We start from the raw sequence: 25,181 nt of genomic DNA on the forward strand, positions 1-25,181 counted from the left end.
TTTCTACTTCCTTCTATATTATATGTAACATCTCCAAGGTAACATCGACCATTGTGAGTATACGACGGAGGAGACCTCTACACGACACGGAAGATAGCGTGCAGAATGTTCCGCATAAAGATGTGATCTTCTCCACGGGTTTTATTTTCGAAAAAAAGGCTAATAATAGCGCCTGCATTTGGCTCGCGGACTGGAAAAGTTTTCTAATCCAGTTGCTGAGCACATGTTGTTTATTAAGTATGATTGTTCCTGTATTATTATTCTTTTATATAGTTGTATGTAGTATATAGTCGTATTGTCAAGCCAACCAGGCGATATGTATTATTAAGAAGAGGTATTATATAGTCGTATTGTCAAGACAACCAGGCGATAATCTCTGTATTATATAGTTGTATTGCCAAGCCAAGTATTATATAAACCAATCAGGTCATAATACTTGTATGTATTATATAGTTGTATTGCCAAGCCAAGTATTGTAAAGTTGTATTGCCAAGCCAACCAGGCGATAATAACACGTGTCATCATTCCCAATGTTACCTAACTGTGAGGAAGAAGTAAAAAGAAATAAAAATCAAAGCTCGCTTATAAGAAGCCTATATAAAGACAAAGCTGTCAAAAAAACAAATGATATGAAGAGAGGATGGAACACGTCGAAGAGGTGGCCACCAAAATAATTAGACTATGGTTTTGATGTTTTAAAGCCCACGACAAATAACATGGAAAGACTGAAATTTTTTTTACTCAATGAAAGTTGCCTTAACCCTATTCGGTCCGGGGTTTTTCGAACATACTATGGCGGAATCCGCCCCCCCCCCCTTAATAACTTTTTATAGGATTGTTCAAATTGAATCTAACTTGGCACACTTATAGTACGTCATAAAAGGAACAAAATGGCGGCAATAAATTTTTGCTTGCGTCAGCACATTTTCTGTGACGTCATCAGAAGCTTGAAAATTGTTAAAAATGCCACTATCTGCTTAAAATATAATTACTTTTGTTCTAGAGCGAATTTTTACATTCTGTTTGAAGTTTCTGAAAGCTAAATAAATTTTTTTTAACATATCTTTCGGTTTTTACATGGATCGAATAAAAAATTGCCAAAAATTGCCCGAAAAAAAGTTTTTTTCCGATTTTCGGGTGAAATCCGACAAAATCGGGAAATCGGAATAGTCACGTGTCGAAATTATTCAAAATAATTCTTCTTGATGAAAAAAAGTTGTGTTGCAAGTTTCAAGTTCTAAGGATAATCCTAACAGGAGTTATTATATTTTCCCCATTATAAGGATTTCATAAAGATTTTTAGGGGTAGTTTCGAGTAATGGCCAATATCAACGCCTCTGAAAGGTATGGCACCTAAAAATTTAGCATGCAAGTGTCTAATAGATAAATGTTGAAACTCAGTAAGTATAATAGCCATATAAGAAAGCAATCAGGAGTCTAAGATCTAAAAATATCATCCTCAAATAATAAGATTGGAAATACTATGACAACATAAATTTCAAGAGTGCTAGGGATTTTTTAAGTCCACGGCTTTCCCGATCGTGGAGAGCGACTAACGCTGTCCACAAAGTGTTCTTTAAAATCACAACCGCGTTGACATCTTCGTGCTCTGTTTAGTATGCTCTGTTATACATTTCTTATCTAAAACACAATAGAAACCTTGTACCCAGGCGCTCATTTATAATACAACCAGTAGAAAAATGTGAGGTCAAATTATATAGGTACCGTAGTTGTAAGTATTTGATAGTGTCCACCTCGTTACAGCACAAACACTCAACAGCTGAAGGCATCCTCTCGCAATTTTCACATAAGCACCACTCACTGATATATAAATCTGTGCGAGAAGCAGCGGGTAATTCTGGTGCGTCTGGGCCATCGTCATTATAAGAGGGAATTTGTTGTTTGTTATTGGGCCGTTCTAGTTAAACTGAAATCCAATTATGTTTTAATTTCTGCTTGTGAACATGATTGATAAACGTAAAAAAATTCTGTTGGGAATATCATTAACTTTTTTTTCTTTATTTCTCTTTCTGCACGCGCCAGTCTCTACACGGGGGTAACCCAAAGAATACGTCATTGCATAAATTGCGCATATAAATGTTTTTACCCAGTCCTTTTCCGCGTTCGAAGTTCAGTAAAGATGGCGATTGAGAATGGCATGGTCAAGTAAACAAATTCAGTTTAAACTTATGAAAGACAATTTTGGTTGTATTTAAATACTTTTTTCTTTACTTTTGTGCCGAGATGTAACTAATATCAAGTTTTAATATTTTACCGGACAGTACCTTTAAAAAAAACGTCAGGGGGGGCGGAATCCGCCCCCCCCCCCTGGACCAAATAGGGTTAAATTAAAGCGTCATTCTCGTGGTGTCAGTATTCAGTATTTCAATTGCTAACTGTTTTTTATAAGTATTGAAATAAAATCGTTTTCTCACATATTTGTGAGTTTTTTAGCCTGTATTTTGCGTTATATAAGTTTTTATATATATACTTTTACTGTGGCATTTTTTAACTGCCAAACAACTCCTCGCAACATCCAATGGTCCACACAATGTGCCATCTCCCCTATTTTCCTCACATGGTTGGGGTAAATCCTGGAATATGGCAACATTCACTCGCCCATATTGAATCGCCGCCAAGGGGGATCGAAGGTAAAACTACTAAGCTAATAGAAAAATTGCGTTAATCAGGTTGCGTGTTACTCTTAATTGACCTGTGATATGTTATGTTAAGTACAAACATGAAATTGACATCTTTATCGTCAAATCATCGCGACATTTGTTAAGTTTATTGCATTATCCTAATGTTATTGTGAACATTATTATCACGTTTTCCACGTTGAAACATCTTCCAACAAGATCTTCTATTATCGGTTTACTTCCACTAGCGGCGTATCAGAAACTTAACTGTCACGTCACGTAATGTTTGTGTTGTACTGGAAAAAACTTTGTCGATAAAAATCAATATTCCGGCAGTGAGAATTAATTTGTCAGTAACTCTTGTTTGTTGCTTCTCATATAAAACTGTATATAACTGTATATAAACTATAAGACTGTATTTTCTTTTGATGCAAATTGCAAACCTGCTCTGCCAGATTAGCGTTAAAAAAAGTCGGTCGACTGGCGACCAATATTTTTCAAGTGTCTTCATTTTTACAGACTTTACCGACAATAATTAGTATCGGAAATCTTTAATCCTAATTCAGCGATATATATTTCAGCGTTATATATAAAAATTGTTAAATTTTATCTTTACATGCGTAATTTGTTTATTAGTCATTTTTATTTCAAGTTTTACTTTCTTTAAATATAGAGACTTAGTAGTAAAATTTAGTCATAAAAAAGTGACAAATGCAGGAACGAAACAGCGATTATTTGTCACACTAGCAAAACATGCCTCAGCATTGAAAATTGTTTTATATTAAAAGGATGGAATCAATTTAAGACTTTCTACTTTTTATATTTAAAATTCTCTTGAGCAAGATAAGCTTACATGCACGCTTTTTTCTGAAAGAGTTTTACAATGCGATAAAGATGCGTGTTATAATCTTCTGTAAAACTAATCACAGATTCTAATTAGGAATATAACTTTTTTTGATTTTGTTTAGTTTTTCACTAGTCCGCTCCTGTCTTCTGTCGGTGATAAGAAACAATTTTACTAATAATATCGGAAATGATTTCGGCAGGCGCTTTAATTGTGGTGCTGTCTAACTGTAATCTATCATCCAGTTTTGTGACATGCCAGTAATTAATCCTCTTCCTGCTCTCGGCGCTTTGATTTTTAGCGACATACCTTCTCTAATTTAATTTCAGTGTCTTTCTCCCTTCTAGACAGTTTTGCTAATCAAAGCTCACTAACTCTATTCAATCAGGGGTTTTTTGACGAGGTAGATTGCTCTCCTCCCCTTTCTCTTGTTGCAGTTCCGCCACTTAAAAGCATGATGTTTTGAACTTGATTGTCTGAGGCTATAACTTTGCACAAGCATAAGGAAAAAATCTTATGACAAAAAAAGGTAAACTTTAGATACAAATTGAAGTACTGAAAGCAATTTTAAGTGTAATTTAAAAGAATATTTGCCATGGTGTAAAGTTTCTTTTCATCACCGAGATTTTATATGTTAAATAAAGAATATTCTGAAGGGAAAATGGACTTTTTAGAACTTTAAAACGTAGAATTCTCTATATAATTCTTTTAAAACTCGGGAGAATTAGTAGGTAGTATTTTATGTCAACATGTACATTTATTCTAAAATGGAAAAACATATTCTTGCTCAGAGAACCTATTCTAAATGTTCTATATATACAAGTAATAATTAAAATGTCAATTTCAAGAAAAACAGTGAGTGTTAAATACAATAGCTAAAATAACAGACACATACATAATGGCTGAAGAATATCACAATAAGAAAACTGAGTAGATATATTGAACGAATAAGGCTATAAGAAATGCTATTTAGGCCGAAAAAGTCGAAAACACACAGAAATTTGCTACAAATCGAAAAAGTTACTTCAATCGACACCACTAACAACGTTATCGAGACCTTGGTCCCCAATATTCTCATATTGTCTGAATGGGACTCTCGAAGCTCTCAGACAGAGTATTGAGGCACGAGTTATTTCCATGGAGAGGCGAGTTCTAAGCCACGTTATTGCAGTTCCATAATTTTCATTGTTTTTTTCCGACAATTTCTTCGCTAGCATAGATAGAAACTTGCTGCACTTGCTTCCAACGCCTCCATTGGTACCAATTATTAATGGTGTAAAACTTCCATGATTGATTTCCAAAATACGGTGTAAATGCTCTCTTTTTCGCTTGCTCGTGCCGCTGGAAAATTTTATTGGTCGCCTGATTTCTGGATACTTTGGAGTTGACGTGCGTTATTTTAACATCAAAAAATGCAGTCTCTCCTTTTCTCCAGAAATCTCGGACTTTAATATCCACCCGGGATTCGTCTTCTGTGTTGGTAGTGCGGTAAGCAAACTGTTTTGTTGTAACTGGGATGAGGTGCGGTTCAGGCTGAACATCTCGGCAAACTCTGTCCAGACAAATGGTGAGGTAATCTTTGATATTATCGTGACGACTCACGATAAATCCACCTTTTTTGCAAAACATTGCAAGGTACTCATCGAACTTTTCGCCGCAAGCACACTTCGAGGGTAGGTTTTCATTGTAACGTAGGCGTATCGCATCTCTAAATTCCTCCTTATTTAAATCCAAATTCTGTTCTTTTATGGGCAGTGCGTTTAGCCACGAACTTGCTCCTTTATCGCAGACTTGAATAACCACTTGTTTCAGGTGTTGCGGTAAGGTGTCATGAACCGATTTAATAAAGTCTGATTTCTGCTTATTTCGTTCAGAATAAATTTTATTTCTTAGTTGTTGTTGCAAATTTCCTTTTTCATCTGCCTGACTTGTTTTTGTCTTGTAATTGATTTTACATTGATTTTTGTAATTTCGTTTGAGGAGCGGTATTGGTCTTTGGCTCCTTTAGTTAATGATTTAATACTTAAACCTCCAGCTGATGGTGCCAGTGATAGTAAATTGCGGTGCTCGACGGTTGTTCAACAATCTCCCCCAAAAAGTGTTGGAAGAAATTTATCGTTTAACAAATTATCGATAGGCGAGATAAAATCGTCAAAACCTTCAATTGTTCGAGAAAGTAAGTAAACTTCGACTGATAGGCTTTTGTGTATGCAGCGTAAGCTGCTTGTGGTTGAGATTTGGCTATCGTGCAATGAGTGTCAAGGTCTCCTTGCCATTTCTGTACTAGTTGTTCGCAATATTCCTGTTTGTACTCTTGTGATCCAATGCATGCTCCAAGATGTCGTTGGCCTTTCAAGATTATTGTAACTGAGTCTCCGAAAATTTGTTTTGCTTCCTGTGCTAGTTTCTTAGATTTAACAATTAAAACACACTTTAACAAAGTACCCATGCTTCCTACCTATCTTTTCAAGTTCTAAATACCATCTATATAACGATGCTACTTTTTCGACGGCACTTGCATCGTCAGCCAACCAGACTTGTTTAATAGTCGGCTGAAACGTTTTCAGTGTTTCGATTAGCGTTACTGTACTAAGTGAGTACCACGGCATTGCTAGTGGGTCCCCTTGTGTTGTTCCTTCTGTGATAGAATAGTATCACCACCTTGTATAAACAACTGGGATGGTATACGCTCTGATATTATGCAGTGCAACTGATCTATTTAGACAACTGAATGCAATACTTGCATCAACGAGTAGGACTGCGTCTGTGTCATCTTCCTGAAAATTGTTCCTCATTGAATGTATAGCTGCCTCTGCACCCGAAGTGTGTCCTGCACACATTTGTAAGGGTCTAGCAGCTGGCTAATGACTTTACCGACAATTCTTCGTAAGAGTTCGCCTATCCCTATGGGGCGTATACCCGGATTTTTGCTTAACGCAGTAAGTCCTGATGAGGCGTATCCTTAAAGTAGGCTGGGATGGTATGTCTTTGATGCTACATTTATTGCAAAACTTGCTATCTTCTCACAAAATTCTTTACTAGTATTTCCGAAATTTCACATTTATTCTTGTATGAGGTTGTTACTTAAAAGAGATGTTTACATTTATTTTATCCCATCCCGTACGTAGGTTCTTATTTGTTACGAATGCTTTGTTTTTGGTATAAAAATTGCAATAGACAACCGATTCGAAACAAGTTTTCACGTGGAGGTAAAAAAAAAGAAGAAGAAATACTGGTATGTCATTATAAGATCTTAACACAATGTTATAATGCGCTGTCACCATTAGGTCACGTCTGTTTGATCTTTCCTTTTTTCATTTATATCCGCTCTATTTAACCAGCAAAAATTAACATCAATGTATCCTACGTAACAATAATATATTTCCATGTTTTAAAAGAAATTGACTGCGCCTATTTAATGGAAAAACGCCGAAAAAGGCTTTCAAAGCTTCTTTTCCTTGATAAATATTATAACAGACACCAGGAAATTCAAGCGCCATTTTTTCATATATATATCAAATAACACTTTTTATACGACATGGCTCTTATCAATTATCACAGTCTGTTTCTTTACAGTAAGTGAGAAAGATAGAAGAGATTTAATGTGAGATAGAAGATAAATATGGAATATGTAGTTTGACACTGCTTCTTTTTCACTGGCACTATCAATTGAATCCCAGGAAAAAAATCGCTTTTTGATATTTGATACTTGAGGCTAAAAAGGCGAAAACTTGTCGAGAACGATCGGTTACGGAATTTCTTTTTTCTTAGTAATATGTGTGACTGGTCCTAGCTACGTACCAGAAGAAGTTCTGTGTGCGCGATTGAGAAATTGCGAAATAATTTTTAGCTGGTGTTTGAGCTTTACCCTAACGGCTGTCATAAAATAAAAGGGTAAAAACCCTTCTCGAAAACAATTAAGTGGTTATTTGCTAATGATGATTGTACTGGAAGCGCAACGATGAAAATTTACTTGATGTTTTGTTTCGAAGAAAAAAACTGACATTTCTTATTTCTGAGGGGATTAAGCGCGATTACTGCTTGTTAAACTTTGTCAATTTTTCAACTTTTCCTACCTCCGAACAATGGGACTGTAATAAAAAATCCCCCCTCTGTATATTAGATCCGTCGAATGTAAAACCACACTTATGTCCACTTTTCCAAATAGAAGCCATCCAGAAAGCGGTGTGGGGTTATTTTTTTTGGCGATTTGACGGGGTTAAAATTGTGTACTAGCAACTGATGATAGGTGTGAACAATAGGTGTAAATACATCATTCCGACAATTCTCACTTTGTAAAAGTGTTTTTACACGTGGAACCTAACACAATTGACTTTATGGATATGGTTGATCATCCACCTCTGGAGCTGGTTTGCGAGAGATTGGTGTAATAAAATGCCCTGGGACCGAAGTCCCTAAAAATAAAAAAACTCCCTGTGAATGACGTTGAACCGTTCCCAAATCGAATATTAGGATTCATTGTATCCAGCTAAATTCCCCTCTTAACTTTGGGTAATGTGGTAAGTTAAACGTTAAACTTATCGTATTCCCCTTTTTGATAGATTTTAAAAATTCACAAAAAATACAGGGCAACATCAAAAGCAGAGAAAAAAAAAGCTTTTTTCTCTAATCATTAGGTTGAACACAATTAACGTAAAAATGGTAGGTTAAAAGAGTCTTTTGTAAAGCATAGAAATTACATTTAATAATTAATTCATTATTCTTTGCGCACGCACTTAATAGGTTTTACAGGGTTGACCCGCTGTGCGGACGAGTCCCGTTTTTGTTTATTTTACGGGACACTAAAAGAAACAAACATAATGGCACACGATATGAATGTCTGTCTGGACAAAAACAAAGTTGACGAGTATTGCTATCTTTGGTTTGACTACGATTTAATTCTTATGATTACCCACTTCATAAGCGTTTGTACGATGTTCTTGTGAATTTTTAGCCTAATCCCTGTCAAATCAAGCATTGCGACAGGAGGAAACTGAGCCTTGGTTAACTTTTAAAAAATCTAGTTTGTTTGTGCCACCTTTCTAGCTAGAAATCATCGCACGATAGAACCTTTTTCTAGCTGGGGCTCTTGCTTCTTAATCTGACAATTCTTCTTTATTTGTTGAAGATATATATAGCTATAGCTAGCTAGCTATTTAGCTTTAATAGCTATTAGCTAAGCTGCTGGAGAAAAGTTGGGAATCTTTTCAATGTTCCGTAGCTATATGTGCCACACATTCTGACAGGCAAGAAAAGAAGGATCATATAGCCAAATTAGATATTTATGCCAATTTATCGATTTTTAGGAACATAGAGTTAAAAATGAATTGGAATGAACTATTATATTCTCTGTTAAAAATTAAAGAAATATTGAACTAAAACTATTTTCCCTTTCTTAGTTGCAGATGGTTTTTTTTAAGTTGGACATCCAACCTTATTTCGAATGTGGTATTACGTACCAATGTTGTTGTCAAATTCCTGAAGAACCTGTATATATTTTGTTTAATTATCTTGATAAATATAGTTAATAAGATTCTGTGATGCAGTAAAAATATCAAGAAGCGGAAAATGATAAGTTGCGCAGAATCATATGCTTCTTGCCTAGACCCCTTTCTCTTAGACATAAGAAGACTGTATAGGATTTATTGGTAAATGGTGTTTTTATCTAGCTACATATATATAGAGCTCTTAGTTTTCTGATGTTCTTTTCTTATACAGAGGTAAACTTGAAGGAACATGTGGTAGCGTATAGATGACTTGCTGTAAACTTTGTTTATATTTTTTTCAGCAGGCAAATAGTTCTTTAACCAATTAAATCTTCTAAAAAGAATTATTGGCCAATTGAATTGCTTTATCAAGATAGCAAGTCATCTATAGGTATTGGGGGTCAAAGAAAATTGTTTTATAACTAGTTGATAAGTCTATGGAAGAGTACACTTAGGCAGAAGAACAAGGAAGCCCAAAAAATCACAAATCACCTAAAGTTATTTTAAAAATATTACCACTTATCTGTTCAGTCATTGTCATTGAATAATATAAAAATTATCATGTCATGAACAACAAGTTTATTCTAGGCTATGTTTCGACAGCTACAGCTGTCATCGATGGGCAATGATCGTAATCATCTTTGGCTATTTATTATTTGAAGAGATAATTAGAGGATCGAAATTAACCAATCAGATCACAGCAATTAAAGTAATTAATTTTTCACGGATCCAGATGGAAGCAATAGATTGGTTAAAATCTTTACTTTTTCTAAAAGTTCGCTTTATGTTACGTTTGTTTTCCTAAAATTTCACTTTTGTTACATTTGTCCCAACCATTTTTTGCACTTTTTCCTAGATGTTTGCTTTCTGAAGTGCGGGTAAACATATTTCTAGAAGTTGATAGGAAATTCTATTGATATGAGTATTCCAGTCTATATGATTTATTGTTTCTTTTACTTTTTTTGCTGTCCAACCAGACACTCGGTCTATGATCTTTTTATTGTCCCAGTCAATAACATGATCATTCTTCCAGCTATGGTCTGAAGCTCATTTTTGTCTGTATCTGCATTGCGTACTGCTCTTTTGTGCTCTTGTGCACATTGTTTAAACATTCGTTTTGTTTCACCGACATAAACAGCATCACAATCCTTACACAGGATTTTGTAGACAATATTATATTGACTCTCTAGACATATTTTGTCTTTCGGATGTGACAGTATACTACATAGCGTGTTATTAGATTGAAACACTGGCTTTATTTTATGATCTTTTAATACCCTACGAAGTATGTTACTTGTCCCACGGCATACACACTGTAGCTACTGGTTCATTTTCCCGCATCTTCCCCGTCAATGCTCTTATCAGTCCTGTTCCTGATTTTCCTCTCAACCTTTTTTATGGTCTGTCTCGAGTACCCATTTGCAAGTAAGCATTGTTTATATGAGATAACTCTATCTTTTTGTCATTCTCTCCACTGACTGCATTGAATGCTCTGTCCAGTAATGAGGAAACTACACTTTCTTTGCAGGAAATTTGGTGATTAGATGTGTAGTTGAGATATTGATCAGTATGAGTTGGTTTGCGGCAACGCAGATACAGACAATGGTTCTAATTTTAGAATATTTAATTAGTATGTGCATTTTTTGATCAAATGTGGGTAACAAGATATTTAACTTTTTCGCTCCTCTTCAAAGAAATACCCATATAGTTGATAGTTTTGTTCTCAACAGGCTTTGGTTGTCGAAAAAGATAGTTTCAGTTTTGTCTGTATTAATAGTCATTTTGTTATTATTCAGCCAGAGGTTGACTTGCGAAAGTTCTAACTCGACCTGCGTGACAAGGGTATCTGATTTTTTATGAGATGAATTAATTTTTGTATCATCTGCTAATAGATGGTGGTAGTTTGAATTGATGACAGATTTTAAGTCATCAATATACAAAAGAAAAAGCAGGGGCCCGAACACAGATCCCTGTGGTACCCCAAAAGCGTCTTTATAAAGCAGATCTGATCTTGTGTCTTTACAAGAGTCAGCTGCATTCAGCTCGTTAAGTAGGACTCGAACCAATCAAAGAACAAAATTTCTGATCAACAGTGTCAAAAGCTTTTTTAATGTCAATAAGCATAGCACAAACAAAGTCTTTTCAAAAAAATTCATAAGAATTGGCAGAATGAAGATGGGCTGATAATTAGTAGGATCTGTTTTATTGCCACTTATAAAAATAGGTGAGTCCCTTTTAGTCTTCCAACATTTAGGTAAACAGTAAATAAAGATTAAGAACTTCTGTTACTTAGATGATATGTTGGGCAGTGAAGGGGGTGTTGGAAGAAGTGTTACTTGCAGGATAGGTTCTGCTTGGAAAAAGTTCAGAGAGTTACTTCCTTTGTTGACTAGCAGAGTCCTGTCAATTGAGGTAAAAGGTAGGTTGTATGAGGCCTGTGTAAGAAGTGTTATGTTGTACGGTAGTGAGACATGGGCAGTGAAGCAGGAAGATCTTGACCGTTTAGAAAGGAATGATATGAGAATGGTTAGGTGGATGTGTAACGCCAGTCTGACAGACAGAAAGAGTTCAGATGAGCTAAGAAGCAGGCTAAGTCTCCGTAGAATTAAAGATGTTATCCAGATAAGAAGATTGAATTGGCTGGGGCACTTGGAAAGAATGGAGGAGGATAATTGGGTAAGAAAGTGTAGAGACTTGATTGTTTCTGGGGCAAAGCCCAGAGGCAGACCGAGAAAGACTTGGCAGGAGGTTATAAGGACAGACTTGATACAGAGGAAGTTGAGTTTAGATCTAACACAGTCTAGATCAGATTGGAAGAGGGTCATTATTATACCCCGTCCAACCCATGCTAGCATGGAAAACAGACGTTAAGCCGAGAATGATGATGATGATGATGTTGAAAAGACTTTGCCTTTTATAGACAAAAAGATACACACAGTGTTTGAATTATTATTTTTTTTTAATGGCTGTTTAGAAATGCAATTGTTTCTATTTTTTTCTTAATCGTTAAGTCCCAAAAATGTCTTTAACGACTAAAGTTTCTGCAGGAAATGCCCTGTTTAGTTGTCTTTCTAAACTTTGCTCATGAAAAAAACATGCTATATGTTGTAGCATTTAACATGGAAGGTTGGATCTTGGTTTATTTTTTATTAAAGTTTAAAATTAAAGACTGTAAAATCAAAAACTGATTCCAACACTTAATTTATGTTCTCAAAATAGGAAAATAAAAAAAGCAAGCCTTTTAAATATCAAGTATGTTTATGTTACTTATTCCAAAATTATTTTAATGAACCAAAAAAAAGGTGTCTATTTTATGGAATGTCCACTTTGTGTTAGGTTTCCCTGCTGGAGTTTTTTCAAGATTTGTCTAGGACTCTTAAGCTTACAAATTATTTTTAAATGTTTAATTTTTTTTATCAGGCCTCTTAATCAAAAAAGAAGTTTCGCAAAATTTGTTTTATATTTTAAAGGTAAAAGTATTAAATTTTAATTATAATATTGCACAAAAAGAAAGAAAAAAGAAATGGCTGTTTTATAAATAAATAAATATATTGGACTTTTGCAAAGATTTTTTAATAAGCTGTTCTGTTCTGTTCTGCGCCAATTTACATTTCTTTGAAAAATGTGTTAATCATTAATTATTTTCAACAATAGTGGCAAAAGCAGCAGACAAAGGAAAAAAAATAAAAGTAAAAATAAGGTTGTTAAACACTGCTTTCAAAAAACTCCAGTTGGAAGCAACAAAACTACTGAATCAAAAGTATCAATCCACAATTATTTATTTGTGAGAATACTAGGTTTCTGTCCTTGTCCTGGTTTACAACAATTGATAACCAAATATATCCAAGCCTCTACACTAGTCTGGGATTGCTCTGTCCTTCACTAGACTCCATAGTAAAAACGGTGACAAAAGGGGGGCATTAACAGGCCATTTCTTGAATAAAACTATGCCAGAGCTACAAAAAGCACCCGTTAAAAAAATTACGAGTGCTATGGTGTGTAAAAATCGCACTCGTAAGCAAAATTTACAAGTGCGATGTGAATATATGCAAGTGTGATTCACACTTAACTTTTTTTTTGTTTACCACAACGTTATATGTTATTTAAGCTGTATAGAAATGAGGTTTAAGTCTTGCAAGAAATATATGATTAAAAGAAATATAAAAGGAAAATTTTGAGTTGTGCACTCTCATTGTGTATGAATAAAACAATTTTTTTTTTAATATTTATTTTTGATGGGCATAAAGATGAATATTCACGTCATACTCTTCTTGTGTACGAACAATTATACTTGTGGGCCACCAAGAAGTTGTTTTCTTCAGCCACCCGGTGGTGAAAATATAAAAATACATTTCAATTATTGCACAACATCTTTTTTTCTGCTATTCAAAAAGATGTTGTGAAATTGCTTTAACTTTCTATTGCTTGCTAATGTTATGAGCTCTCTCTGAAACACTTTGCTGGAGATCATTTTTCTTTTGTGTTGAATGTAATTCTAATCTATTTATATCTTTGCAATCACATTGAGCACACTGAAATGATTTGCTTCTGGTAATAGAGCAATATAGCAGGTATCATTTTTAGGTTTAATTGATATGTATTTCACGACCTAATTCCCAGGACTTAATTATTAATTCCTGTTGAAAATATTGATAAATGTTAAAATAAATAGATAAATAGTATAGATGATAATTTTCTTTTTTTATGTTCGCTACCTTCAAGCAACAGGCGGCCACAGAGAATATCAAAAATAAATATAAAATACAATTAATTAGACACACGCAACTATCTCCTTTTTATTGCTGCCATTCATCATTTTATCATGCACACTGTGATTGCTGAGATATAAATAGATAACAAAATTCTATACACATTAGAAAAGATTGTTCCGTACGTCGCTGTTACAGACAACTCATGATAAATATTATGTTTATTTTTATGCTAAAAAAATACATAAAAAAGCGAATTTTTACTTTAGGTTTAATAGCCCTTTTCATCATTCTATAATATTTTAGAAGTGCGATAAAAAGCACTCGTAAATTTTTTTACCAGTGTGCGGGCGAGTGCGCGTGCGATCGCACTCGTCACAAGGAATGGCCTGCATTAAAGTTTGGCTTGCTTAACAGCTGCAGAAAAATTATACGTAACTATTTATTGCTATCAAGCTACTGAAATAAAGATCAGCAGTTTAGTGGAGCACTTCACTTTTATTTTCAATAGGAATTTAAGGCATTTACAGATTCATCGTTCATGTAAAAAGCATTTTAGAGGTTCTATAGATGCATTTTCCTACATTGCTGCACTACCAAATAATTCCAATAAGGGTTTGCAAATACCTAAAAATGGAGAAACCGGCAATGGATATATATTACTTTGTGTAGTGATTAATTTTTATTTTCAAGATGCGAATAAAATGGTGACTAACTGACTAACAAACAAGGATTATTTACCAGTTGTGGAAGAAATCACAATGTAATCTACTGCTTACTGGGGAAAATGGAGGAACTGGTTGATGAAAGACCAAACATATTAGGTACTTGCAGTTGCATTGTATTTAGTTTTATCGATACATTTTATTGTCTGTGTTAACTGGGAGCAATAGAATCCTTTTTGGGTGAAAGTGTGTCTATGTCATCAGTAATTTAGTATTGGAAGTGTGGATAATTCAGCTTTCTTGTGCAAAACGAAACCTAGATGTTAAATAAGTTGAATTCAATTTTATGTTTTTCTTTCAGACACAAAGGAATGGACAAGTCAAGAAAATGTTCGCTCATGGATTGACAACTTGACAGAAAGTGAACTTGTGTCGCGTGCTAGCGAAGCCAGTTCACCCACGAAAAGCAGCTTTGAAAGTGATGTGTTTCTCCAATTGCCTTACGGTTTTGGTAAGCACTGTGCATGATTTGCTGATTAAGAGACTCAACATTTTAAGTGTGCTAAAAAAACGCCGCGTTATGCAGATTCTATTCTGTCATTTATCAATTGGTCCATAGTATTTTAAACTCTAAAGCCAAGCAATAAGCACTTTTGTGTTGAAGTCTTGTGTAATTGTGCTTGAATTTTGTTTTCTTGTTTAATTTTAGAAAATGATGACTTGATACTTGGAGCTGAGGCTAGATATTTTGGATTTAATAACCACAGCATTATTTCACCACGACTTTCACCGCTCATATCGCATGAAGATAATGTTTCTATAGAATATCAAGAGTAATTTTTATTTTTATATTAAATTTATAAATATTTTTTTGTTGCATGTTTTTAACACATTAGTTTGTCACTAGTTTTGGAAATGGAACATGAATTTTCTTTGCAGTAAAAAGGCACGTTAACTGCATTCTGATCTCAGTCTGTAACAAAAAAGCTAGATTTGCTAAAATTCAATCCAGCATTTGAATTTTACCTAATGTTTTTGCTTTCTAGGCCATACACGTCTATTGAGCACAACGAATATATTCAACAAGATGCCGAAAATGATATTGTCCATAAATTGGAGAAACACTTCGCAAGTTTGAATGAAAGCAGAGAATCCGTGGATGAAAACAAGGATGATTTTCAAGAACAGAAAAGCAAGAGACCGAAACTGGCTCATGTGAGTTCAGAGAGCTCATGGGCGAGCAGGTGAGAGAATATTTTATGGTTATTCAATCAGTACCTTGCTATGTATGGTATACATAAACAAAACTGTGTAATAAGAATTATGATTGGACCAATTCTGTTGAGTTTATTTCTAAAAAATGATTGTTTGCAACTACTTGGTGTGTTGGCTTAAAAAAAATACTTTAAGCAAATCAATCAAATTTTGTTTTCATGGAGTCTTTTATCTCCAGTCACAACCTGTCATAATTTGGTTTTATAGAAACGTTTGTAAAATTGTAGTAGAACAATATCATGAGAGCAATAATATTATTTGTTTTATATTGTTTCTAACATTTGAATGTTAATTGACCTTTATTCAGGCGACTTATAATTAAAATAGCTCAAGCGACTTTTGGATTTTAGCAAGAATAACTAATTTTAATGAATGTTTGGAGGATGTATGTTACTGTGTTTATTGTTTACTTCTAATCTTTTTGTTTGGTTTGGTCATTTTTATATATCTTTATATTATTTTTAATTCTTTAATATTATCCATCAAAGCCCTTCTATCAATGTATTTTTTAGTTTTGATCACCCATCATCGCTGGCTGCTGCTTTACTGCCAGACCCTGAAGAGATTCTGTATAGTCTTGGTTTTTGTGACACCAGTTCAACCCTGCAATTTATTCCGTCACGTTTTTTTCAAACACCTTCGGATGCCTATGGTATCAACGTTGACGAAATTCATCATTCTTTATTGCTGGAACATCAGGAGGTACTGGTTGCCTTATATATACATTATTGACGTGGCCGTCGCTGCCCGTCGCCGTCGATGTTGTTGATAAACCACCATAGTGTTTATTGTAGCATAAGGTTTATTTACTAAGCTTTTTCGGGATATTTAAAGTGTTAATTTAAAACTCAGAGGTGTCAAACTAATCGCCACTTCTCTTTTGTGTGAAAACGGCTGAACCTTGAAAGTCGACGTTGTTGAGGTGTATAGATTATAACTCTTAAACAATGTTTTTTTTCAAAAACAATTGTCATAATGCTAATTCGTAATCATAAAGTTATCCAGGGAGGGTATCCACTGTATAAGGACAGCCAGAAATCTCTGTCTGCTGATTCGTGACCATCCAGTCATACAGGGTGTTCACTTTGTAAGCACAGCAAGAAATTTCAGGAGATTCTAAAATATTGTCAAAATGTCAGGGAAAAGTCAGGTATATTAGCAATTTTTTTCATATTTTAGAAAATTTTTTGGGTTAAATTGGTCGATTAGATCAAATTTTAGACCGTCTTAAACATATTTCAAGTCAATCAAGTGTCTCAGTAAGTGTCAAATCTGAACTAAAAAACCCTGAACTGTCAGGAATTTTAGTCCAAGAATATCAGGAATGTCCGTAAAGTAAGAAGTCCGTATTAAGTGAACAACCTGGTCATTGTGACAAAATCCCCATATGATGAGTAATATTTATATTAGTAACATGCTGTATCGAGGTAACGGGAGACTAGTAACAGTTTTTAAAAAAATGTTTTAAATTTTGTTTCATAGTGATTTTAATTTTTGTTTAGTCTCTGAGTTCGTACGAGTCGTCACGTCATATTATACACCGATTTAGCGAGAGCAGCATCGAACTGAACAGCTACACATCCAGTGAAAGTACACACCTTAATGCGAAAAATAAACGAGTTTTGTTTCAAAGTAGTAGAAAGGATATGCCTTCAATACATCTATCGCAGGAGGACAGCGATCGGCCAGTGTCACCTTTATCAGGCACCACATCTGGTAGTTCCAACTGGATGCGTCTGGAGACATTGGAAGAACTGCCCGAACCGAGCAGTCGAAACAGTAGCTTCGAATCCGATCGCTTAACGAATCTTACTATCGCAGCATTTCTCGCTGCGTCTAAAAAGGCAAATCTTAATTCAGATGACGAAGGTAGCTCCTCTTCACGACGAAACTCGTCTAATAGTCGTGTCGACACGCTGACTGATGAAAATACTAACGACGGCAGTGACGATAATATTGCTACGAAATCCATGGAAGAAAATCAAGATGCGCTCAACGAGAACTATTTACATATGCCGGTTACGTATAAACGGTCAATCAGTGACAAAAGTATAAGTAGCAGTGTGGTGACGGTTGTTGATGCTGACCCTTCCACTTTGTTTAAACCAATCACAAATGATCAAAACTGTGAATTAGAATTGTGTAAACAAGGCGTCGATACCTGCGATGCTGAAAGTGATACCAAAGGTACGCCATCTTTAAGAAGACTTTCTTTCAAAATGAACAGAAGTAAGAAAGTGGACTCCAATGAAAACATTGACGACTCTGCTCAAAATACTAACGTATCAACAAGCAGTGATAATATAACGACAAATAGTAACGGCGATAGAAGAGATTTTGACGAAATAGCGCCGATATCGAATGCCGAAAACGTATCAACAACGCAAGGCACGAGGCGTAAGAGTTCGAAATCGTTAAACGACTCTTTACGAGAATTCTTTCGAAAGTTAAAAAAAGACGTTTCCGAAGAGCAACCAGACGGTACTAAGGAGGCAATACAGGAATCTCCTTGTATTCAAATTGTTCTCACTCCTCCGGAGCCAGCATTGGATGAAAGCGTTTTGCTAGGAATGGATAAACAATCCAATGAAAATGCGCCTAAGACAGAGAGTAAGTCAGTAAAGAAAGGATACTTTAGCGCCGCAATCAATTCCATATCACATGCCATTAGTAAATATCACGATTCCAAACAAACAAACTGTGACCACGACGCGAAGCAGACAAAGTGTGACCACGATTTAAAGCAGGCAAAGTATGACCACGACTCGAAACAAGCAAATAACGACAAGAAGGTAATTCAAGAAGGAGCGCAAAGTGAGAGCATAAATCAAGCAAAACCTAAAATCCCATTATTTCGTATTTTTAATCATCAAACGTTGCCTGTGCATTCGAACTCTGCTTTTTCTGCTTTCGCCTCTGGCGTAGTGGACGGTAGATTAGATATCGAGTTGTCAGAAGAAAACAATAACGACACCACCGGTGAGAATGAAGATGATATAATCCCGACCCACGCCAGCGGTCAATTTGAAGAACAGTTTTTGATGTCTGATTATAGTTTTGAAAAAACACGGGAATCCCCCTTAGGTTATATAGCCGATTCTCCATCTTCTGATGACTGCGCATGCCCAGTGGCATCGACCACTACAAAGAAAAGGAAACTCACTACAAAAAGGTTATCTAAAGGTCATAGTTTTGAAAGCAGTGGCTTCGAAGAAGACCATCACACTGTCAAATGTCCGGTTGATAATTGCTATATAAGACATGTAAAAGGGACAAAACATGGCTTCCTTACTAGTACGACACGATCTGAAAGTGGTATGGGAAAATCACTAAGAAACGACACATCAAGCCCTAGTGATAGAAATATGCTGATGACGCATGCGCACTATGATTTTCTTATTCAACAATTTACGTCGCTGCGAACAGAAATGAGAGAGGGGTTCAGTAGAATGGAAGGAAAAACCAATCTTTTAGAAACGAATTTTGCAGGAGAAATAAAAAAGGTACATGCTTATACATGTTATTTAACGAACACATTATTATAAAACTAATGAAATAACCAGGAAGGTAAACAGTTACGGAGGAGCCATTTTGATGACGATATCAGTAACCCCTTCATATGCAATTTCTTTTTCGTATACCTTTAACTTCCTTTGTATAGAGCTTATTAAAACACTAGGTGGTATCCCGTGGAAAAATCCACGTTTTCTCCCGTCCTTTATATATAGCATTTCGTGTTTCCGTAGCACGACTTTTTTCTCGCGCACAAAAAGACAGACGGAATGCGGCTATTATTAAAGAGACTAACCGGTAGCCCGTGGAAAAATCCACGGGGTCGCCCGTCCTTTATATATAGTATTTTGTGTTTCCGTAACCCGACGTTTTTCTTGCACACAAACAGACAGATAAAATACGGTTATTATTAAAGAGACTAGTCGTTGCCCGTGGAAAAATCCACGGGTTCGCCCGTCCTTTATAAGTACCCGTCGCAGCAAAGTGGATAAAAATATATCGCATTTGATATTCGTGTTTCCGTAACATGATTTTCTAACTCAGCGGGGGGGGGGGGGGGGTCCGTGCAGAGACAGACAGACGACGGCTATTATTATAGAGATGTAAAGAATGTAATTGAATCACATGCTTTCGAAGAAACGTTAAGTTTGCTTGTGCATCCAAAGTAAGCGTAAAAACTGTCTAATGAATCGCACTTTCTTTAGACTAAAGAAATTGTTGTGAACACGCATATGGAGTGGCTGTTAAAAGAAGTGGATTCTTTAAGACGAAAATTGCAGGTAAGTTTAGTTCATGTACTAAAGGCTTTAACTAAAACCCTGAACCACCAGCTTAACCACAAAATTTGTTTTCAAATAACGTCCTTGTTGCCCTTCATTGCGTCAGTTGATTTGACGCCAGCTTTTAATGGCTTTTTCGGTCAAACTCTCACAGGTAAACTGTAAAATAAAAAATAAGTAACAAAGGGACAAAGTGCTGCTGCTGCTGCTGCTGGCTAGCAGACTTTATAATTCACTTTTGTTTTACGGTGGCAAAATATATTATTTTAATATTAATCTGTGGACGTGAAATTCCATTTCCCCGTCACACGGTGGCACACGTATCTTGTTTTGCGATTACCCGATTCCGTACGCGATCAATATTGGATGGTATATGAAAGCAAAACTTTTGTGTGTTTAAGTTTAAATGAAATAAAACCGTTGTCGGCAAAAACTGGCCAACGCGAATTACAAATTTCTTTTAAACATTCCCTTCCGCAATTGTCGCAGAGTCTCAATCAGATCCTGAAATTCTGAAAACTCTAAAAATTCTGAATTTAAACAAGTGGCTTTGAAAAACCTGAAATTAAATTAATTTTTTTAAAAAGCCTTGAAATTTTGTAATGACTGGTTTTCCAAGGGTGAAATTCAAATTGCGTAAGTTTTTATAGTAGTTTCATTATAGACCCTGAAAATAATAAAAAAAACTTAAAGGTACTGTCCGATTAAAAATCAACTAAAATTTTGACAAAAAATTCTTATTTGGAACTAATTTCTATAAAATAATTAAATAATTATTTGTTTTCTTTCCTAACACCAACTGAACAATATCTCATTCTTGTTTACAAAAAAGCATGCGGTCTCTCGCTTCGATTGTTTATATGGATGGCGGATGATAGGCACTAAAGCGAGGCTGAACTAATATGTCGCGTGTGACGTATTTACCTGGAGCGCGCCGAACTGACCAAAATAGATAAAACGTGGGCCAGGGCTGATATTTTATTATATGTTTAAAAATTATGGTAATTTTACCCCCTGAATTGTGAAAGACCGCTTTTTATGAATTATTCATATGGAATTAAAAAATCGAAGGCGAGAGATGTGTCTAGACCTTAAGGTAAACACACACTGTGCTAATTCTGTACGAACCTAAGTAAGAAGCTTTCGCTAATAAAACTTGAAGTTCAATATGACTTTAGCCTTAGGGTTGCATAGTTGTTTCAGCTACTCTAAAGACAACCAATCAATAATTAAAAATTAGTTTCCTCTTCACTAGATGTCCCGCCACAGAGAGATTAGACTCAGATCGCACATTCAGTAAGGTTGAGAGGCAGAATAATGTCGTGGTGCGCTGTTGTGAATTCCACTAACAACAGTCGAAAAAAACAGGATAAAATTTTTTTTTCGCTGCTCAAGGATCCAAAAAAAAATCTTCCGTATAAGGAAAAACCAAAAGTCAGAGAAATATCTGAACGGAGGAAAGAAAAGGATGTTAAGGAGGTGAGTGGGGGCTGGTAACTAGGTGGTCGTTCGAAACTCTCTGTCATGGAGTGCCACCAAAGATGTTCACAGCGTACTCTTCAATAAAACCACCGCTCGGAATTCTTCGTGTTCCGTAATACATTTTTTATCTGAAAAATATTACAATATTACTCAATCACACTCGCATCTAAGAATTACTCATGAAGGAGTAGAAACTTTTATACCATGTAATTGAAAATATTTAATAGAGTCCAGTCTTTTTCAGGAGAGGCGTGCGATCGCACGCGCACGCCCTGGCACACGCCTAAATCGTTTCAGGCGTGTGATTAATCGCACGCCTGAAAAATAAATATTGAGTTTTCAAAATCAACCTATAAAATCCATTTTGTAGCGTGCGATGTAGCGTGCGATGGCAGCCCTCGAAATAATTTTTGGACAGTCGTCAGACAAAACGTCCGATAGATTTCCGTATTGGTCGGACACTTTTAGATCTCAGAAATTATTGAATAGTCCTGGTCCTTTTAATCCACGAGCAAGCCTATTCATAGCCAACCTGACCATCCTAGCTAATTCACCGACTCCTGACTTAGTTAAAAGAACTACGTAGACATAAATCTCTTTTGCCTGGCCCCTTCGTCGTTGGTAACCAGGTCTTACACAAGAAATCCAGCCATGCGGTTCTTAACTAATGCGGAGGTGAACGCCGACGGAGCACGGATGAAGCAAGTCTGCAAAACTGCACTTACAGGCGGAATAGACATTTTATCATGGATTTAATTGTAGATAATTTCTTCATTTGACAAAATAATTGGAAACCATAGCAGGTCCGAATTTAATGGATTTTTTCTTTATGCCTGTAAAACCGAAACCCACGGGCGGTATAAATTTTTTTCTGTAAAAATTTTGTTAAAGTGTAGCTGAACTTTTTGAATGAATTTTGAAGTTTTATTTAAGCCACGTGGATAAAGATTTTTTTTAATTTGAAAACAAAGCATTGCCTATTTGCTTGTGAAAAATAAACAATAAATATAAAAATGACAGTATAGTCATGCATACTATTTCGGACATGTAGAAAAGGAAGTTAAGATTGAGAGAGTCGCTATACCAGTAGACGCTCGATCATCGTGTTTGGGGTTTACGATTTAAAACGTCCCCCACTTTTCTACCGCAAAATGAATGCGCAACAAAAATAACCTCGGAGCCCGTATCGCAGGCGTAACATTCTTTGCACGTGCGTTTTACATCGCACGCGTTACTTGATTTACACGTGCGAATCATCGCACACCTACTCAAATATTCCTGAAAAAGACTGAGAGTCTGTCTCGTGACAGCAAAAACATTCTACACTTCAGAGGGCATCCTCTCACATTTAGGAGTAGGAGCAACAAGGTTTCCAATGTTATGTTCGTCTACGTCTTGAAAAGTCGGAACTAGCTCATCATTCGCTGTTCTTTCCGGCTCGAATTGAAATCCTAGAACCTGCGAATTATTTTCATTCATTGCTATCTTCATGAAGAACTTTTTTAAACAAAGGAAAAAAAATATAAATAAACATTTAGTTCGATGCGCAAGTCCGGGGGGTTCGCCTAATAAGAAGCCAGGTAACTACGTCACAAGCAAAAATGTGCTGAATAATGAATTGACCCAGTCCTTTTGCCGCGTTCGAAAGTTCGTGAAGATGGTAGGCTAGTGCAGCAAGATCAAAACAAACAAACGATGGTGCTAAGTATTGGATAAATCTTTGTTGTTTAAGAGTGCAATCTTCGTTATTTTTGATACTTAATAAAACAAAAGAAAAGATATTGTTTTTTAATCGGACAGTACCTTTAAGAAGTCACGATATTACTCAGTAAACGAGTCTAAGTGACCCTGATTTTGATCTAATAAAATTGCTTGAAGCCCCGTGCCGAGTGGCGATGTGAATTTGAGAGTATTAGTAATGTTGTCACGATATACACCGTTCGTTTGATTACAAATATGATTATTTAGTTTATATTTGTAATTTGTTTTGCTTTCCAGGAAAAAGACGACGAAATTGAGAGATTGCACAAGGTGATTGATAGCTATCAATCTTCCAACTGACATAATGACGCACGTGACTTAACATAAATCAATAAATAATAAATTAAAAAACTTTTTATAAATATATTTTTTTTATTTTTAGAATTTTTTTCTTTGGATGTTAGATTTTAGTTGCAAGGCATATATTTAAAATATTTTTTGGGAACAAGAGGCCTGTGTATATATATATATATATATATTGGTATGTTGCACGTAGCTGACCTGATCGCATCAAAACGAAAAATGCGGCAGAAAAAAAATGTGGCGCTGAGTGATGCTTTCAACTTTTTTTTTTGCGCTTAGCCCCAAATATTTTTTAGTCATTGCGTATCTGGGAATTTTACATAGGGAGAATTACTTATTTTCAAAAATTTCTTTATTTATACCATTTATTCTCCCCCAAAAATTGTTAAAAAAATTAGCAATATTAAAAAATAAAAATAATAAATACAAAGTCAGCATACTTATGTTTTGGCCAATCAGTTTATGTTCCTTCTGATGTTTATCAGTTTTTGTTCCTTCTGTGCAGTATGGAGGTACAAGGTAGATCATGAATTCAGCCCTCTCACATTTATAGGTGTTTAAATTAAGTTCAAGTTCTTTGTGAATATACGAAGAATGATGAAAGCAAAAAAGAAACAATATTTTTTATGTTCCTCACAGCAACAGCAAACACCTTTTTTTATGTATTGTATATTTTGTAAGCTTTTGACTAGAAATAGACTATTTTCTTGTTAATTGTGTTGTTTTTCTAAATTTCACCTTATCCGTGCGGAAGAAAGAAAATTACGCAGTCACTCGCGCAGACTAGCAATGTGTAAAAACGAGATTAGAAGACACAACTCTACTTCCTTCTCGAAAGACTATTTGCAAGAGAAAAATATGCACGAGGTAGCGTTAATATACAGAATATATGCACGTGATCAAATATAACCAATCGCAATACTATATACAAAAAATGAAACATTCGCAATGGGCAATCCTAACTTCCATACGATGTAAACTCCACATGAACAAAAGTTTAATTCCGAACTTGCTGCGACTGCAATCTTTACACACAATATAACGTCCCTCGAAAAATCATCTAAATACAAGGAAACAGATCGGCCAACCCTTTAATCTTCAGAAAACGGCGAACCTTCTATATAAAAATTGGATTTAAAATACCGATTGAAGAAATAACGCATTTTTTTCTTTAATTATCTTTCATTATTACATACCAAAAATTAAATAGTCATTGCACATGACGCAGAGGTACCAACATTCATTCATACTAGGAACAGAGGTACCAACATTCATTCATAGATGTCTGGTGCTTTTCAAGTCAATTCGTTTGCTCTGTGGTGTTTTGCACACCTAAATATATGAAAATCAACTTCAGTATATGTGAAATTCTCACAGCCACTACTAATAAACTACTTGCACCATTAAATAAACTTTGAGAGTTTTATATGTCCAATTTACTTGTTGCCTTTAAGTTTATGGCCCATCCAAATGGTAAAAAGCTTATGTCAGCACTTCTGTGATAACTTTAATAACTGATATATTGAAACATTGGAAGGGGGAAAAGTTGTTCTTTTATTCTACGATTTGTCGTTAGTGAGATATAGCGGGATACATTTAACTCGCAAGCAATTATACTTAGCAGTGTAAGTTAGAAAAGATTTTTAACTCGTTTTCCTGAAATGTAGAATTGTTTTTACATGATTTTTAGTGCTTTCTGTAAAAGATTTGACCCTAAATCATTCC

At 35.3% G+C, this 25,181-nt stretch overlaps 1 protein-coding gene across 1 annotated transcript; it reads left to right on the forward strand.

Moving 5' to 3' along the window:
• Positions 1–13,940: 13,940 nt before the first annotated feature.
• LOC130641030 (uncharacterized) lies at positions 13,941–24,170 on the forward strand. The gene is made up of 8 exons (XM_057447661.1): positions 13,941–14,502; positions 14,705–14,854; positions 15,053–15,176; positions 15,390–15,587; positions 16,131–16,320; positions 17,121–19,121; positions 19,836–19,910; positions 23,391–24,170. The coding sequence occupies exons 1-8, from the start codon at positions 14,466–14,468 to the stop codon at positions 23,451–23,453; spliced, it is 2,838 nt and encodes a 945-aa protein (XP_057303644.1). The 5' UTR covers positions 13,941–14,465; the 3' UTR covers positions 23,454–24,170.
• Positions 24,171–25,181: the final 1,011 nt, after the last annotated feature.

The sequence above is a fragment of the Hydractinia symbiolongicarpus genome, chromosome 4 (assembly GCF_029227915.1).
Source record: "Hydractinia symbiolongicarpus strain clone_291-10 chromosome 4, HSymV2.1, whole genome shotgun sequence".
Lineage (NCBI taxonomy): Eukaryota > Metazoa > Cnidaria > Hydrozoa > Anthoathecata > Hydractiniidae > Hydractinia > Hydractinia symbiolongicarpus.